This window comes from Passer domesticus, chromosome 6, assembly GCF_036417665.1.
Source record: "Passer domesticus isolate bPasDom1 chromosome 6, bPasDom1.hap1, whole genome shotgun sequence".
Lineage (NCBI taxonomy): Eukaryota > Metazoa > Chordata > Aves > Passeriformes > Passeridae > Passer > Passer domesticus.
In genome coordinates, this window is record NC_087479.1 from 3,790,418 (window position 1) to 3,809,463 (window position 19,046).

General features: G+C 40.5%; 1 protein-coding gene across 1 annotated transcript in view; it reads right to left on the reverse strand.

Annotated features, from left to right (window-relative positions):
• BRF1 (BRF1 RNA polymerase III transcription initiation factor subunit) overlaps positions 1-19,046 on the reverse strand; it is a 172,019-nt gene that overhangs the window by 144,218 nt on the left and 8,755 nt on the right. Inside the window, exon 2 of the mRNA XM_064422875.1 lies at positions 13,267-13,347. Within this exon, the coding sequence (XP_064278945.1) occupies positions 13,267-13,347 (81 nt within the window). The remainder of the gene's footprint in view (positions 1-13,266; positions 13,348-19,046) is intronic.

Consider the following 19,046-nt stretch of genomic DNA (forward strand, 5'->3'; position numbering starts at 1 on the left):
AATTGGAGCTGTGACACTAATCTCCTTTCCTCATATTATGCATTTCATAATATACTACCCAAAAGTATAAATAATCAACTGAGTGACATTAGGGCACATAAAGGAAGAGTACACAGCTTTGTTCTAAAAATCTAATTTCTAATTGATTTTATTAAAAATCCATTTACATGCTCATTCACATAATATAACTTCTTAGGGAGTCACACATTTGGATATAATTAGCCACTTGTTTTGTGGCATTCAGTGCTAATGACCTTTCTTTGAAGAAAGATCCATGTTTGATTTTTCCATTGTTCAAACTTAAGAGAAGCCTCTTTGTGTGGAAAACGCAGGAATCCTCTGAACTGACATTAAACACCTAAGCAATCAATGGCCTTTCCAATTAATTTTCACTGTGTTTGTTTGGGACAGCTTTGTTGTAACAGCATGAAGGCTTTAAATCTTGGTGATTAAAGCCATCTTCTAGGTACATACTTGGTGTCCCAAGCACTAATGCCAAGCAAATACAGCTCCTGCTGACAGCCAGGGCAGGTTTACAAAGCATGGATCAAAACCAGGCTTAAGTATGCTAAACCCAGCTTGCCACACTGGAGCCTGGGTTTCTCTCTGTTTAAGTGTCATTTGTTTATAATGTCTATTAGAAAACAAAGTTAAAAGAAAAATCACTGTGTAGGAAATAATAACATTAATTTTTCAAGTGTTATAGTCTTAATGTATGAAATTACATCTAAAATTACAGCAATAATAATGCCTTCAGGAGGGGTATGCATTTGAGACTTCTTCCCCCCTCCTGCAATTACTTAAACTTCTTTCATTTCTATCTACATGTTTAGCACTACTTAGGTTTAGTCTAAGCAGCACAGTACTTAGCTGTTTTTATTGTCCAAAATGATTCAATTATTTGAATAAAAACAGACAAAGAGGGGGAAAACATCTTCATCTAAAGGAAGAGTTTGCAACTTTAAACTCATTATTTCCCATTCCACATTTACCCATAAACAACCAGTTCTGCAAAGCCTTAGGAAAAAAAGCAACTTTCTTTACAACTCTAATTACTTTACAACTGCTGAGGGGGAAAAAATTACTACATTTTATATGTATGTTGCAAAGTTTATTTTCTAAATAAGAGTAAAAGCATTACATTTACTGAAGACATTGAAAAGAAATTGTGCATTAGGCGCTTGGATTTCTCTTCTTAAAGAGCTTCTTTCCAGAGGAGACTGGAGTTCTTGCCTTTCCAAATTCACCAGGTTAAACTACATCTCATTCATGAAACAGGTTATGTCCAGCTTATGAAGAGACAGCATTGCTCAGCATTTCACCTTTGCTAAAACATTCAATATTTGCGTGTTACACTCCTTCATTCCTTATTGCAAGCCTTCATAACCTCAGCACCCAAGAAGGACTCACACTGGCTACAACCCAGACATGGTCCCACACAGCCAGCATCCAACCTCCTAAATTATCCCACACAACATTTTTTACATCAAACACAGTCACAAAACATGTGAGAGAAAATTCTGCTCTGAGCAGCTCTCACAAGAGCAAACCTAAAATTACCAGGAAAGGTCTACTTTAAAGACATAGTTAAAGAAAGAAATTCTCTTTCTCACCACTCTTCTCATGAAATTACACTTGAATAAGTACAGCAATGGCAGAATCTAAACTTATTTTCATGTTTTGAGCAGTGTGTAACAGCACCACCTGGTGATTGAGGCTGTACAGGATTTTGAAAACATCCCCTAAGTTAAGGCACAGTCATCAGCAGAGAAGAACAGCTTTTAAGTCTGGTTGGGTATAATTTGGCTTTTTTTTCCATTAAAAATACATGCAATTTTTACGAGCAAATGGTAAAATTTTGTGATTCTGTTGAAAAATTAATCAAACTCCTCAGACCTAACATCAGCTGCCTTCTGATGGTGTAAGGAAAACTCTTGACATAGGAACACTCAGTTTAGTAAAATACAGTAATTGGTTCAAATGTTTGAACATATCAGTTAACCAAATGATTGTTTAAAGGTTTGCTTTGCAGTTTAGACAGATAGAAAAGTCACCTCAGAACCAGAAACAGTCAAGCCTGGGGTACTAAAACACTTCAAAAATATCAAACTGGATGTCATGTATGCTGTATTTTCTAAACTGATTAATATATAAACAGAATTAGCATCTTGGTCCTAAAATGCATCACAAATTTTACTGCTGCTCCATCGAAGCATCACAGAACATCTAATACACACGGCTGGAAAAAATCCTTAGGGATCCTGAAATGAAAATGTACTCCCCAAAGATGTCATGAGCGACAAGAATTCTATTAGAGCTGAGCATTTCTTCTTCATCACTCCTTTTAAGTTGTGACTAAATTAGCACAGCCTGCACACTCCGGGGTGTGTGCTGGGAGGAGGGAGGGGGAGAAAACGGAAGATATCAAGGCCTGAGGCACTTCAAGCGGAGAGCATCCATCTGCCAGCAGCAGTCAATGAACAGAACATTGCTAAAAGTCTTCCCACTCACAGTAAGTCAAGCCAAAAGAACAGAAAACACCTTCCTTCACTCTGACTGTGCAGGACTGAACGTAACAGGACAGTGGGTTATAAATAAATGTTTAAAAACACTAAGAGAAAAAAGAAGAGAGAGGAGCTCACTACGCAGCTCTGCGTTCAGCCTCTCGTGCTGCAGAACGGGTTTGAGAGGCTCCTGCTCATCTCTGCGTCACCATTCCCTCCTCCAATCCATGGTGGCATGTGGAGGAGTGAAATGATAAAAGCAAAACAAGGCTTGGTTCTTTATTTTTTTTAAATTTTGCTTGTGAAACCCAGATCTTTTCACTGCCCCAGCAAAGAGGTGCATTGCCCAAGCTACATTTGGAAGGGGTGGGAAGGGGCAGTTGAGGGATGGGAAAGGCTGGGATTGAACTGGCTCTGCTGTTACAAGGTGGAACTGGACTCCAGAGCTGCAGGTTCCGATGGCAATACCACTCAGAGGAGTTCCCAACCCTTTACACAACAGCTCCTTCCACCCACACACTGCACCAAATCAGCCCTCTGGGCTGACAGGACAACCTGCAGGGAGGGCAGCAAGCCCAGGACTGCAAACAGCCAGCTCAAAGAGAACTTGCATGTGTGCACAGAGCTGCTGCTCAGGCTGGGGCCAGGGCTTGGTTTTGAGGTTTTTGGTGTTTGGGGTTTTTTTTTGGTTTTTTTTTTAAGCAGGGGGTGACATAGGTCAGTCTGCTAATAAATTTGCTGTACTGGATACAGGAAGCTCCCACTGACACACATTTCACACCTGATAGAGAAACCCAGCAGTTTCTGAATTTTTTCTGTTGTTATTTCTACAGAGGTCCAGAAGTTTAATGCTGTGGCCATCATTTCAGAAAAACAATCTTCAAGAAAAATGCAATAGCTCCAAAAGCAAATCACACTTGCAAGACCCTTGGGCTTAGGGAATTCTTTCCTGTACTGTCACATCACCAGCACACTTATTCCACAGAGCAAAACAAAAAGCACTTTCAACACATGACAAGAACTCAGCACTATCAGAGAACACAGCAGTAAAAAGCAACAGGAACGTTCCTCCTCTCAAGTTTTGAGCCACAGTGCCTATAAAATGACACAAACACTTCAAAACTCACATTTCAATGTTTAAGACAGTCCTATGCCAAAAAGTCACGTACATGTTCTTTCATTATAAAAAAAAAGCAGCAGTTACATGGAACTTAGACCAAAGCTATATTACCTGGAGTATTACCTGCTTGTCTGACAATATTGCAAAGCCAAAATGGCTTAATTCAGATGCTTCTTAGAAGAGGCACATTACTAGCTCTGAAATTTATAGATATTACTAGAGGGGGAGGAAGGAGAGAGGCAGTCACCTATTTTCTGCCACACTGTACAAGGAAGATAAACCTATTAATACCCAAGTTCATTTCCTTGTGAATAGTACTATTAAAAGCAAATTTTTTAAAAAACATTAGCCTACTAGGTAAACTAACTACAGAATTGATCTCAAGAGAAATGACAGGTTTCAATTACCTACACAAGGCTGCAGGGAGATAAATCTCCATCAGTGAATTCCACAAATGGGATCAGTACCATGCTACTCTTTGTCACAGAGAAATGGTCAAATTTAACAGAGACAAATTTGGAGATAAAAAAGGCCAAAACTTTAATATCCAAGCAAGAAATTTCACAAGTGTGCAGAACTTTAGAGGGCATTTCTTCTCTTGTTTGATAAAATAAAGGAGAGACTTGTGCTTCCCTGCCACAAGAGTTCTCTTGCCCACAGCCAGCTAATAAACCAAGAGACAGAGCAGAGACCGGAGAGGAGACAGAGTAAAGGAATCATGAAAGATGCTTTTAACTCCAGAGTCTCAAACAGGCCAGTTCAAAGCCGCTGAACATGCAAATATTTCTAGTTATTAGTTAAGTCAACACAAGTCATGTTAACTCATTTGATTAAGACTGCAATTTTTTTTTTTTTTTCAACTTCAAAGACAACCTTCAAAATTAAAAGAAAAAGTAACAACGGAGACTGTCCTCAGTCACAAGACAATCTCTCTGTTTATTCAGTCACATACAGACTGAACCAACACCTCTGAGGAATTTTAGAAATGCCTTTTCTAGTTTTTCCCTTTTCTGGCTAAGCAAACACAAAGAACAAAGTTACGAAGACCAGCAAAGCTTGACTCACATATTTCTACCCAATGGACTGCTGTGCTCAAAGTTTTAAGTTGTCAATCAGCCTCTGGGCAAAATTTGGGCATTATCTCCAGCAGATCCTCTACTCTTACAGGATCCCAGATCTTCTTCTTAGAAACAAAACAGAACTCATTAAAGGACACATGGATTCCTCTCCATTAAACTGTCCCTGTAAGGATAAAGAGCACATCAAAAGCATCTCCAAGACAGGTACTTTATTCATCATTCCCCAGTGAAACACAAATATGGCTAAGATTTAAGACAATAAAAATTTCCAAACTTCAACTCAAGTAGAAACTAATTAATCAATGTATAACCAAAAGGTTGTCCCTGATCTCAACTGTCCCTGATGAACTCAACTGGTCTTTTAACAAAGGTAACTGGAGATGATGAAGAACAGGGTCTCATTAGCAAAATGAGATTGAAGAGATTCTCCATGTGCCTAAGGAGACCAAGAATACCAACCAGAAGGATCCCAGCTTCCTCAGAGACCTCTGAATCACACTCTAGAGTAACAAGGAAACAGGCAGGGAAGTACAATTTTCTGCTTTTACCCAAATTCTTGCAGTAACTCATGCTGGCTAAAGAGTAGGTTTTCTGCCCCTGAGGTTTTTTGTTTGTTTTCCTTAAGTGTTTTTTCTATCTCTTCAAGTCTTTGCTGATTAGTGGATTTGCCTGCAAACCCTGGAACACAAAGCTCTGAGAAAAGTGTGCAAGATACTGAGATACTCCGAAGATTCACCCACCAGGGAGTCCAGCATCAAGCTGTGCAACTTACCAAAGCCTACCCTGAAGCAGAGGACCAGGAAAGCCCACACCTACTGACATCCAAAAAAGCCTCAGAAGCACAGATACCCAGCAGGCTGGAAGTCAAACACAACAGCCCAGTAACACCAGGGAAGTTGAATTGTTGAATTGTTATGTGATCAGTAACAGCAATCACAAATGTGAAAGAGCAAACAAGTGGGGAAAACAACATTCCTTTAAAAATTGTTTGATGAAGAAGTTAAGGACCAAAGAATTAGCATTCCAGGTCACAACTTTTCTGCATTCCTGGCTCTGGAGAATGTTCTGATGAGAGAGAAAGAGTAATGAAAGTCAAGAAACACTTATTCAAGAAACAAGTATGTGAGTGTTATGGCTAGGACACATCCATGGTTTAGCAGATGCTGGAGAGGGTGGACCTACAAGACAGGAGGAAAGAAAGCTGTGAGTGGCCTCAGTGGGAAGAAGTTTGAACTTGCTAACGTGCAAAAGGCCAGAACAGTTGGATGCAATTCGTAGTTCAGTTTTGGCCATGTTAACTCTATGTCAACAAGGAGATACACAAATACAGACAGACTCAGCAGACACCAAAGCCTACAATTCATCACCCTTATCTTCAGAGATGAGTGACTGGGCTTAGTCAATATAGACTTCCTTTCAGTGAGTGAAGAGAAACAGACGCATCACAGAATGAGTCATTGACTTCCCTTCGGATTAAATTAATCACACCCTAAATCTGTCTGCCTCTATGCAGAACCTCTGAAAGGAGATGAGAAACAGGAGCTCACACAGACATCTAAATTTTGCCACTCATGTCCAGCCATGATACAGGACTAGATGGAAGAGGTATATTGAGGTTGAAGAAGTTTACCAAGGGAAAAGGTTGCACTTGAAACATCAAACCAGCAAACAAAACAAACAACAAAAATCCATCACCCAACCAAACACACCCACACATGGAAAACATGTAATATCATCCCAAATGAAAAGGAGAAGATGCCCCCTTATCCTCCTTCAAAGAGAGATGGGGGAAGTTACCATATGAAATGTGAAGATGAAGGAAATGGATGAGAGAGAAATTGCTAATGATAACAGAGGACTCGTAAGGGACAAGGCAGGGCAGATCAAAGGGTAAAAGTAAAGTAATGGTCTGGCTAGAAGAGGAAGTCTTTCAAACCCTTAGTGAGTAAAGAAATTTAGGAAGATATGAGGCAAACCAGAAAAGGAGAACTTTAAGCAATGATTAGTTTAAAAGACAACAAGAGAAAACTCAATGTGGTGCTAATAAAGACAGAGATGAGAGGATTAGGGTTAGCTTCTATCACAACAGAAATTAAGGCAAGAAGGACAAGATCATGGCAGAGAGCCTAGACTAGAAGTTTCATTATTGAAATCAAAGCTGGGGACAGGAATTGATACAGGAGGAAGAGTCAAAGAAAAGATTGCATCTAATAAAGGAAACAGTCTGGAAGACTTCAAAGCCTATGCACAGCTGCAAAACTACAAATTCACTGGGGAGTTACAGACACACTGTGGAACAGCTCACGTGCCTGGAGTGGTGAGATGGATGGTAACAGGCTGCACAAGGACAGACAGGGAAGGTAACAGGGATTCATTCTATACAGAGAAACAGCCTGAAAGAGTGAAGCTCTGCTGAAAAATGATTGACAGGCCAATGAAAAGTAAATAGGTCTGGATGAGAGGCAAGGCCAAAAGAAACAATCACGAGCACCTGCCACAGACCATCTGATCCTGAAGATGAAGCTTTCTTTAGAAAGCAGGAAGACCTCCAGGTTCTCATGGTGAACTGCATCCACCCCAGCAGCTGCTGTAGAGGAACCACAGTGGGTCACAGGAAATCCAGTGGAATTCCAGAGCAGGTCAAGCAGAAGCTGTGCTACACCCACCACTCTTTGGAAAGGAAGAGGTGGTGGAGGTTGTGAAATCTGACGGCAGGCTTGGTTACAGCAACCAAAGATAAACAAGATTTTGAGGGATGTGAGAAAGATGGGTAGCATAATTACAACACTGGATTTCAGAGGGCTGCAGTTGGTTCAGAGAAGAGGTAGGCAACTATCCAAGGTAAAGAAAGACTGAGCAAGGGCTCCCTTAAGCACAATCTACACACAGTTATTTTGACTTGATAGGACACATCTGAGAATGCAAAGGGAGACAGTAAAAAGAGTAATCTCTGCCATCATCAAAAAGTTGTAGGAATTCGAAGAGGTTCCCTCTGACTAGAAGGCAGCAAGCATCAGGCTTCTCTTCCAGAAGGAGAAGTAGGACTCCAAAGATGAGTCAGGCTCCTCTCAGCCTCTTGAAGTCTACAAATCTACCTGGAAACCATTTCCAGACCCACAAAACCCAAGAAGGTTACTAGGAATTGCCAGCACAGATTCAGTGAGGGTAGATCATGGCCAGCTGCAACAGCTAGAATGCAGACAAAATAAATTCTGACTATAGCTCTTCCCTCATCCCATTTCATCATTCTCCCTGGTAGCCAAACTGCAGAGATCTGGCTAGGCCAGTGAACAGCAACTTGGGTGCAAGGCTGGCCTGGTTCAAACAGCAGTGCTCAGCACTTTCACCATCAGACTTACACTGGGATCAACACTGTTTAATGCCTGCCTTAACAACATGAACAATAGGCCAGGAGGTTTCCTTTGCCAGCCTACAGATGACATCCCATTGGAACAGTGGCCAATATGCTGATGGGCACTGCCACTATTCAGAGGAATCTTAACATGCTGCAGAAATGAGCAGACAGAAGTCTCATGAGCCAAATGCAATTTTTCTGCATCTGGGACAGAAAAACTGCAGGGCAAAAACACAGGGTGGGGACTGTTTGATTTTTTTGCAGACAAGGGTCTAGGTTCCTCATGGACAAAAAGCTGAACATGGCTCAGCAGCACACAGTCACAATGGTGAAGGTTAATTTCATCCCAGAGCCACGTTATTAAAACTGCAGCCAGCAGGTCCAGAGAAGTGATTATCATCCCTTGTGAGACTATATTTAGAGTACTTTGTCCAGTTCAGGGCTCCTCTGCAGAAGAGGCACTGGCACATTGGAGCAAGTCCAGCAGAGAGTCCCTATGATGATTTGGAGACTGCAGAACATGGATGAGGCTGACAGATGAATTTGCTGGGTCCCAATAAATTCTCTTTGGTGCCTTCAGCTTTGCAGTAGGAGGTTATAAAGATGCAGCCAGAGCTGCATCACCTGAGATGCACAGCAAAAGGACAAGAAGTGTTGCATTTCATCAAAATAAGTTCTGACTCAACACAAGGAAAAAATCCCTCACAGTGAGAGTGGCCAACCATTGGAGAACAGGTTGTCCAGGGAAACTGTCATACCCTTCCTTGGTAATAACTGGAGCTCAGCTGCCCTAGGCCCTCAGCAGCTTAATGCAACTTCAAAGGCACCGTTTTGTCAGCCTCCAGAGGTCTCTTCCAATCTCAGTTATTCTAGGATTCCACTCTTCTCCCTTCCCTTGCTGTTCTAGTTTTGTTAAACAGTGCTCTCTGTTCCTCCCCTTTGGATACTTCTGCTCTTCACATGTGTAATATATTGTCCTGTTCTAAGTGACAATGTATAGTTCTGGGAGGAAGCAGAACCCTCCATGATGACTTGTAACAAACCAGCTATAAAATGAGTGATGACAGCAGATGTTAAAGAATTAAGCAAATAGTTTAAATATAAACAGCAAAAAATGCATCACAGACCATCTTCAGAAACACTCTCCATTTAGTATTAAAATACTGTTAGCTATGTTTTGGTATTTAAGAGGACTGAGGGAAAACACATTCATTTAAAGAAATAATTAAAAACACAACAGTTCAGAAATTGGATTACACTAGATGCAGCTGCAATCTTCAAACTTAGTTTAGACCAAAGTTGAATATCTGCAACTGAAACTTCCAGTAATCATATAATATATATAATCATGCTATTGACCCTCCTTCCCCTGTCCCTTTTCTTTTTGGTCACTGAAGACTATAGAAAGTATCAGAGCTCCAAGTCAAGAACAACTCCCTTGTAACAACGACTCTGACACTGATACAGAGAGAGCAGATTGCCTGCAAGGAAACAAGAATAAACTGGCTATTTAGAGAGATTATGTAATGCAGCACGGAACAGTAAAATGAGATTTAAAGAGACACCACTCTGCTTTTCAGCTCTGGAAGTAACTCTAAGTGTTGATCAATAGAAGTGTTGACTGTAGAAATTTGAAGAGGCTCAGGAACAGAGGAAGATGTCTTGTCAGAATCTCCCCTCTGAGCTGGTATTTTACTCATAAATCTTCTTTTTCAGATTTCAGAAAATCAGTAGTATTTCGCTATTTTGCCATATCCCTTCAAACAAAGTTGAAGCTGAAACACCACATCATCTCACAGGTGTGCAGGTTTTTACTACAAAAATGAGGTCTGTAGGTACAGATACAAAGCATTTTGTGGGCCTGAGCTTGTTGAACTCGTGGAACTTTATACACTCAATTAGCACAGTACTGCACTCTGAAAATCAAAGTGATTACGAACAAATACAACAGTATTAAATCTTCTCTGCATAAATATTTTAGCAAGTGTAAACAAGACTCCAGTTTCTGTAAGCAGCCATTCCCAAACAAACACACACAAACATCAGCTGGTTCAGAAAAGAAAGGGAGAAACTGAACAGCCATGCCCTCCTGCATTATAAATAGTGAGGAAAGGTACAGCAAAGGCATGTGTGCTAAGGGAGACTAGTTCTGTGTAATGGACATTCTTACACAAACCTGAAAACTACCAAATGTTCAGGGTTTGCCCATGGCTTTGTTTAGAGCATAAATATACGTATTTATAAAAACACCAATGCACATCATAATTTTGTAGAAGAGTGCAGAACTGATGAGCAGTTGCTGGGAGATTTTACTTTTGCATTTCTTCACTTCAGAATGCATGAAATGCATGAAAAAAAAAATTATTACCTTAAGCACTCTAATGCAAAACTGTTCTTCATCTAATTCTAAACATCCTTTCATTAAAAGCCTCAAAAAACAGCAGCATCATACACTCAGCCAAGCCCAGCTGCTTTGCTGGTAATTAAGTAAGAGACAGTGAGTCCAGATCACCTCCCTTCCACCTCCCCTGGAAAGACAGACTTTACAGTAAAGAATTTGGCCCAAACTACATGGGGAAGGAGTGGGGGGAAGGAGGGATAGCAGGGGGAGGTGGTTGTTTTTTTAAACCCAGCAAGTCCCTGCTCCACGGCTGGACTTTTCCCTGCAGGTTGCTGGCAAGCAGAGCAGGCGCAGAGCGAGACCTGCCAGCGCTCCCGGACCACACACGGGCTCTCAGCTGCTCTCCAGCACTCCGGGGACTTCATCCACAGCCCATCCCTGCTTCCCAGGGCCTGGCTCTTCCCTTCAGCAGGAGCACTGATAGTACAGGAGAGAAGAAGGCAGCAGCAGCAGCAGCCTTGATGTTAGAGCCACCAGTGGCTGCCCTCGCGGGCTGTCCTGTGCCAGCATCCCCGCGGGATGTTCAGCACTTCACCTGCAGCACAGTTAACTTTGGAAGTGCCAACACAGTGGCACCAGCAAATAAATAAGTAGCTCTGCATTTTTTATAACTGCTCATTTTTCATACAGCCAACAACCAGTGCACTTCAGTTTCATTCAGTGGACAAAACAACTCCATACCTCTCCTTTAAAACACATCCAATAATTTCATTTACCTTGCTGCATTTTCATGTCTAACCATGATGGATATTTAACATAATTTCACCCCAAAAAAAGCCATGATCATGGGCCCACACTGACAGGGTGAGATTTTGTAAGCTCATTGCCATAGCTCAATTTGCAATTAAAAACTATGTAAAGCCAGAAGTGTGATTAAAAGCAGCAGACAACCGGCTCATTATTCAGCGACAGAAAAGAAAAGCCTTTCAAACACCAATTGCTCTACCTGAAATATCAGCTGCTGTTGTCATGCCTGGGACTGAGCAAGAACATTACTTAGCTCACTGAAAAGAACTTTCCCAGAGATAGATTGGCAGCATGACAAATGCAGGTTGGCTACACAAATCAAAGACCAAATACTTGCTCCTTATATAAAGGATAGACACTGGGAAAAAAAATAGAAGAAAACCTGCAAAGGGCTTCAGAGAGGTGTAACTAAAAAGACAAATTATTTTCCTGTTTCAAGACTGTTTGGGAGATAAGTTCATGTAAAGCAACTAAATTTTTTTGTATACAATGCTGATATACTTTAGCCAAGTCACAATCATTGTTTTTAATCAGGGAGGCCCCCCACACAAGAGCTGTGGGGAAGGAAGATGCTCAGACATATTCCCCAGCAAACACTCATCCAAGAAAAAAGCTGTGTTTAGATTCTAGAAAAACGCCTACACTGTCTTTACTTGTGATTACCTTTTGGCATAACCAAAAGGGCTTTTGAAGGATTCAAACACTCCACGAAGCAACAAGACAGATTTCCTTCCATCAGCATTTTACTTTTCTACAATTACAGACAACTGTGAAGTTCTTATGCACAAAAAGCCAATTTATTTTTAAAATGCCTGTTCAAAATTACAGTTTTGATTAAAGTGCCTTAATCCAAAACCAGACTTCATTAAGTTTAGTGGCTTTATCCCACTGCTTATATAGGTTACACGTTAGACAGGAAATTTAAAATTCCTAAGATACTAACTTCAGACCTGACACTGACACTAGCTCACCTAAAGCGCAAGCTTTACTTTGCCAAACAAACAGGGCTCAATACTCTTAAGTAAAAACAGCTGAATAAAACATTCTATATATAAAATAACATGTATATATATCAGCTGAATAATGCTGAGTAGAGTAATCTGACTATACTTTAATGACACAGATCAATCTTAGCCTCTCTATGCCTATGAAGATATAACATCAGATCAATCTTACTTTTCATATACCTATGAAGGCATAATATAGGCAAGATTTTTGTGTGTTGAGTTGCAAATATAAGATTAATTTAGGAAAATAACTTTCTCTAACATATCTCCCCCAAATGAGTACCTTATCATAAAACCCATTTAGATCCATGGTTAATTATATGTCAGCTTCTGAGACTTTGCTATGACAGTCCATCAGCTGTCATCTCCAAGAGTCATGAGACAGGAGTATTAATTAACAAAAAAATGACAACTCCTGTCCCTTGATATGAACAACAGCAAACTGGAAGACCATTCTGCTCCAGGAATAAAAGGTGGTTTTATTCACCCTCTTTAAAGAGTGTAGAATATGGAGATCTCAATTAAAATGTAAAGCATGTAATGAGAATATTTATTTTAATGTCATCTGTGCACTAAAACCTTTTTTCCATTTTTCCTCTCCCTATTCAATGATCCCGTATTAAGCACATGATTACTTATATGCATTATCTCACACTTGCATTGCTTAAGAACAAAAATATTTGAAGAATTATACTTTTAAATAAACATGAATAAAGTATTTCAAGAACCCTGAAAATGAACTAAATAAAGAGCCACAATAGGTTCAACAGATAATAAAAAGGTGCAATGGGCATGTCAACCTTGAAAAAGCCCTTTTAAACCACAGTAACAGTGTCAGGTGCCATTACCCTTTGTCAGTCAGCCACATGAACTCATAAATCAGGTGCAGCAGCCAAATGAGAGCACAATGAAAAATCAGCACTAAGCAGACTTGTCCACTGAATAATGAGGGGCCTGCCAAGGTTTTGAGGTCACATTGAAAACTAAAAATTAATTGTATCAACCATATTAATAAAAATAATTCATATCAGCAAGACTAAAATTTGCTAGTACCATTCTGTAGAGTTTTTGCTCGTGACTCCTTTCCCAGATTGGCGTGGAATCCTCCTCCTAAAGTCGGTGTTTTCCCTGCACCTATTAGGGGAAAAAAAACAAACACCAGACATGTCAAAGAGAATAACTTAATTAAAATATTAAAACAAAACGTATTTTGCCAATATAGTCAGTGTCTGTATCATCTACAATATGCCAAACTACATGAAGAAGGTCTTAAGACATCAAGTACCAATACTGTGCAAATTATTTCTTTCTTGGGGTACCATAAGAATTACATGGCTCCATAAGCCCTCCCAATCTCAGTGCCAAATAAACTACAAAAATCTCCCAATATCTATTTTAAGAAGAACATGAAAATCAGTACCGTAAAACATTTCTCAAAATAAAGGAGGAAAAAATTGCTTAGCTACTATTTTTGTCTGAAGAATATTCAATGAAGAATTTACAGAATTTTAATAGGTAATTATTGGCATTACAGAACATAAAACATGTTTAGCATTCAATAATGACTGAATTGGCTATTACAGACATAACACTTATTTTAAAATAACTTCAGTTTGTCATTAGGTAAACACAGCAACACTTAGGCTACAAAAACTGCAAGTCTGGAGCTGCTACTTTTACACCCTGAAAGGCTGGAGACTTAAAAGAAGTCTGAGCTGTAAATCAGCATAAACTACAGTCTGGTTTGGGCATCCATGCCAATGCAGAGCAGCCTGAATGCAGAGATTGCTGGGAGTCAGTGGAACTACTCATGCAAACCAATCTTGCAGAACAGTGAATTAAACTACCAAGGACAAAAATAGTCTCTCACTAAAGCAGGAAGGTTTTTTTAAAAACAATCAGGGTACCTCAAGCAGGATATCTGAATCTATCAGCTTAACAGCAAGTGAGACCAAAAAGCTAAATTGCACAGGACTGAAAACAAGCAATTTGTTAGTAATGGACGTGTACTTAATTCAAGTAGTCTGTTCTTCAGGATAGGGGAAAAAGCCATCTTGTTGTCTATGATGCCTACAGCTTTTCCTCAAGTTCTTGTGGCTGTTTCCTCCTCTCAGACTAGCTCTTCAGAACAAACTAGAAAGGCTTTGGGACAGACACAGAGAGGGGAATGAAGTCGCTCTTTAAAGCAGTTCAGGCATTTCTTGTGCACACCTGAACAAGATACTTCCATGGCAGCTACAACTGATGAGAAACTGTGACCTGAACTGCTCACTCTTACCAGACTTTTGAAGCTCTGGTCTCCTCTCAGTTGCACTTAATGTACATCAGTACTGAGAAAAAAAACAAAAACCAAACAAAACCAAAACCCAGAAAAGCTAATAAGCAAATATTCCTGCATAATTACTATCAGCCTTCAAAGCTTATTTTTCCATATAACCTTTAAATTAGGTTTCCAGTGCTATCCACAACAGAAACCAACTTCACTTCATTAACACATCCTTCAACAAACAATAATCATCTCTTGTTGCAGTGCTACCACAGTGCAGCTGGTCTGTAGCTGGGCAAGGTAAATCTAGATATAACACAAATCCAATTTGGCTAGCCTGGTTCTTTCCAGGAAAACAGATAAATATTCCCCAGATAGGCTGGATTCAAACCTATACAGGGGACCCACAGCCAATCCTGTTCAAGCCCAGGTGCAGAAACACCACTGGCCAGAGATCTGGGCAGAGAGAGACCTCAGCTCTGAGCTTGGGAAATGCAAGCCCCCTGTAAAAAGAAGAATTGAACAATAAAACACATTGTTTGTCCAAGACACTCGGTGAGTTTGTGCCCTCCCTTGTCTCCGACCGACGACCTCACGTAACAAGCTCTCATCTAAATGCCCCACAGATTAAATGATCTTGATCTAATAATAATCCTAATAAAAAGGGAGAAATATTCAATAGTGATCTCCTCACTGGGTACAGAGGTAACTCTCCCAACTCTGTGTTCGACCATCAGAAACAGCAACGTCTCCTTGCCACTCTTACAGGTACAACCTTGTATTTCCACAAACACTTGTAAACAAACTAACGCAGCAAACCAGTGAGGTGACCAAGCTAAAAAGAAGGCATAACATTTTTTGTGTACATTTAGTGAGAATGGTTTACCTGGCAGAAAATATATTGATAATGGAAATAGTTTTACATTCCTTTTCTTCAGTAGCAAATCTAAATAGAAAATCCACATCCCATTTTCCTTTTTTTTTTAATTGTTTTAAGGTTTGCTTTACTACAGGCTTCCTCACTAGTGTGATTTGCATCAGGAGAGCCCACACTGGAGCATCAGTACATGCAAGGAGGACACCAACCACAGGGCAGGAGCATGAGCAAGCAGGTGGAGGCAGGGGGCCCACCCAGGATTTGTGTCAAAGGCACTGTTGGCCCCTCCTGTACGCAAAGGCTGCACTTCCCAGTCCCCTCTATATGGAATATATCAAAATACTGAACTGCATTGGACTATCATTGGCAAAACAACACTTTAAAATGTTTCCCTGTTAGTACTAAAAAGCTTGCAAAAAACAATCTTACAGTGGTGATGAACAATACTAATAACTAAATAATTTAAGTTACTCAGGAGTTAAAATCCAAAATAATATAAACAAAATGGAATTAAGTTGAGATTTCAATGATTTTGTTCTTTAAGACTCTTTTTCATTAGCCATCAAGCTCTAACATCATACATAAAGTAATTTCTTTCCAAGCTATAGAGACTGCAGCAGATACCAGCAGAGCTATCTGAAAGACAGATTCTGCTATCAGAATTGATGTACCCATTTTTCAGCAAGTTAACTGGAAAGGCTGAACATCTCTACTTAGCATTTGTCTTTGAAAACTGACACAAAACTAGTGTGTTGAGCACTTACACTCTCAGAACTGCAAACTAATGTTGCCATTGACTATGTAGTCTCACCATCAGCTTTAATCTTACAAGCAAAATGCAAACCAAATTCATTATCATAATTGTTCGGCCGGGTAATAAAAAGATAAACTCTTAAAAAAAAGAAAACTGAAATCATCAAATTCATTTAAAGACAAAAATCCCTACAAAGCTAGCAATTTAAAAAGTACAAAGGAAAGGAACAGCAATTGCTAGGCACAACCAAATTAACATCCCAGCTTAACTGCAATTTTTACATTTCTTGACCTTTTCCATTCTTCCCCCACAACTTCAAAAGTGAATTAAGCAGGCTTTTGGTTTTTCACATTCAGCTTTCAAGACGTACAAAAATATATCCGAGAAGTATTTGGTGTCTTCAAGTACTGCCTGCCAAATCTTCAACATTAACACTACCATCTCCCTGAGGCAACTCAAATGCACTCCCAGGTCCATTGCCATGCCAAGGAGGGCCAGCTGTGTCCTGGGGACATCAGGCACAGCATCACAGCTGGGTGAGGGAGGGGACTGTCCCACTCTACTCTGGGACAGCCTCACCTCCACTCCTGGGGGCAGTTTTGGGCACCACAATGTTAAGAACACATAAAGCCATGAGAGTGTCCAAAGGAGGGCTAAGGAGACAGTGAAGGGTCCAGAGTGAAGCCACACGAGCAGCAGCTGAGGGCACTTGGTCTGCTCAGCCTGGAGGAGATTGAGGGGAGAGCTCACTGCAGCTACAGCTTCCTCCTGGGGGGAAGAGGAGGGCACACACCGAGCTGTTCTCCCTGGTGACCTGTCACAGGACCTGAGGGAACAGCATGAAGGCACGTCAGGAGAGCTTTAGATTGGCTTCTAGGAAAAAGCTTTTCACCCAGAGGATGGTTTGGAACAGGAACAGGGTCCCTAGAGAACTGGTCACAGCACCAAAACTGGCAGAATTCAAGGGACATTTGGACAACACTCAGACATTTGCTGTGATTCTTAGGGTGTCCTGTGCAGGGACTTTCATGATCCTTGTGGGTCCCCTTCCAACACAGGATATTCTATGATTACTTTTAGAGACTCACTCAGATTTGCAGCTTCACATAACTGAAGCTTCCTTTTCAAGTTTGCTTTGGACATTTACATGAAATTTTGGACAACAGAAGGTGTGGAGAGATGTGTTAGGCAGCTCAGAAATAGAGCAACTCCAGTTTTTGTGTGGTACTCTCAGTGAGCTACACTGCCTTAACCCAACAGAACTGAAGATGCAAGAAATCATGTCTGGAAACTTGATGATAGTCTAAGCTCACACAGGTCCAGACCCAGACCGTAACCCTGCATCATTCGAGTGTTAAAACTACTTGTCAGAGCTGGGTTAACATGTGGACTCTACAATCTTAAGGACAATTACACGGTTCTAGAGTGACTATCACTCCATCAGCCAAAAGCAGCCATTCCCACTCTGCTGCTCACAGCACAAGCACCTCAGCAGTTTGTTTTGCTCCACCAACTCCCTAACAAAGTCACATCACTCTGAATAGAACTGTTCCTCAAGCTGTAAAAGGTGCAAGCAAAGCCTGAAGTCTGGGGTAAACTCGAACAGCAACAAAAAACCACAGGTAACAGGAACAGCACTTATCAAATCACTCCACAGAGTGGAGGCAAAGAGCAGCCACTTGGGCATCTGCAGCTTGAAGGACACTTTTCTATCAGGCAGTGACATGCTGAGTTTCAGATTCAACACCTGCAGGAGAAACAGATTCAGTCTCAGCATTAAGATTTTGCTTCCTCTACATAAATGAGCAAGTGAAGACAGGGAATGAAGCTGCTTGTAACCTGAACTGAAATGCACCCGCTATCTGATAGGACCAATCCTACCAAAATCATTCCCTGTAAAATTAAACCCAAAAGCCACCAGTCCTTTCTTCAGGACAAGGTAGGGGCAAACCTTCTCTTTCAAATACATCTATTTACAGATACAGCATAAAATCTGGTAAAGTCTGATAAAAAATGCAGACTGCATCACACCAATGGCTTCATAATTGGGGAAGACAAGGTAATTTAATATAAAAAAACCAATGAGCTTCCTACTGAAGTTAGACCATAAAAGTAAAAAGGAGGATAAGTAAGCCTCCCACTACAAATTATACCTAAAAAAGCAAAATTAGGTGACTCAAGTTCTGAAGTTTGGAACTGAAACAATTCTTTTCTCACTCATTTTTCCAGGGAAGTGAACAGGACTGCAGGCACCAGAGCCTGCTGAAACAGCACTGCCAAATAAACTTACATAGACAAACTTTAAATCTATTCCATCATAGCTTATTTTCCTAACTACCAACTGTAGAGATAAATATAGTTGCATTCACCACAACCCAACTTAGGACTGCCCAACTCTGTGAAATCAGTCTGCATCCCAATTATCTGCACTGTTCTGCCCTGCCACAGCTGACAGCAGCACCCTCTGCTGCTGCCATCCCAGGGACAGTATGGAAAAGACTCAATGCCAGAAAAAGCTTCATATTAACTCTGGTGCACGATTGCCACCTGGAGGATTTGGGGAGAGAAGCAAAATTGATTTGATTCCTCTCACTAAAACATACAGCAGATGATGGAAGTTCCCCCTCTTCCTTCCCACCACAGCATGATTATGAATTAGTTTTGTAATCTGACACAGGATAAATGAGGTAAATACTCTTCAGGATTTCCATCAAAGGGTCTGCAAATCCAGCATACTTATACTCCCTTCCTCTGTACTGCAATTGACATCATGATCACTCTGCATAACTTAAAATTAACCATGAACTGGAGTAATCTCTAAAAAGCTGGGCCACAAATATAAGGAAACTTGTTGGTATTAATGTTATTTTAACTTTTCAGTAGCAAGTGTTTTCATTTCAAGTTTAGCATGTGTATTATTGGCAGAGCCCAGTTCA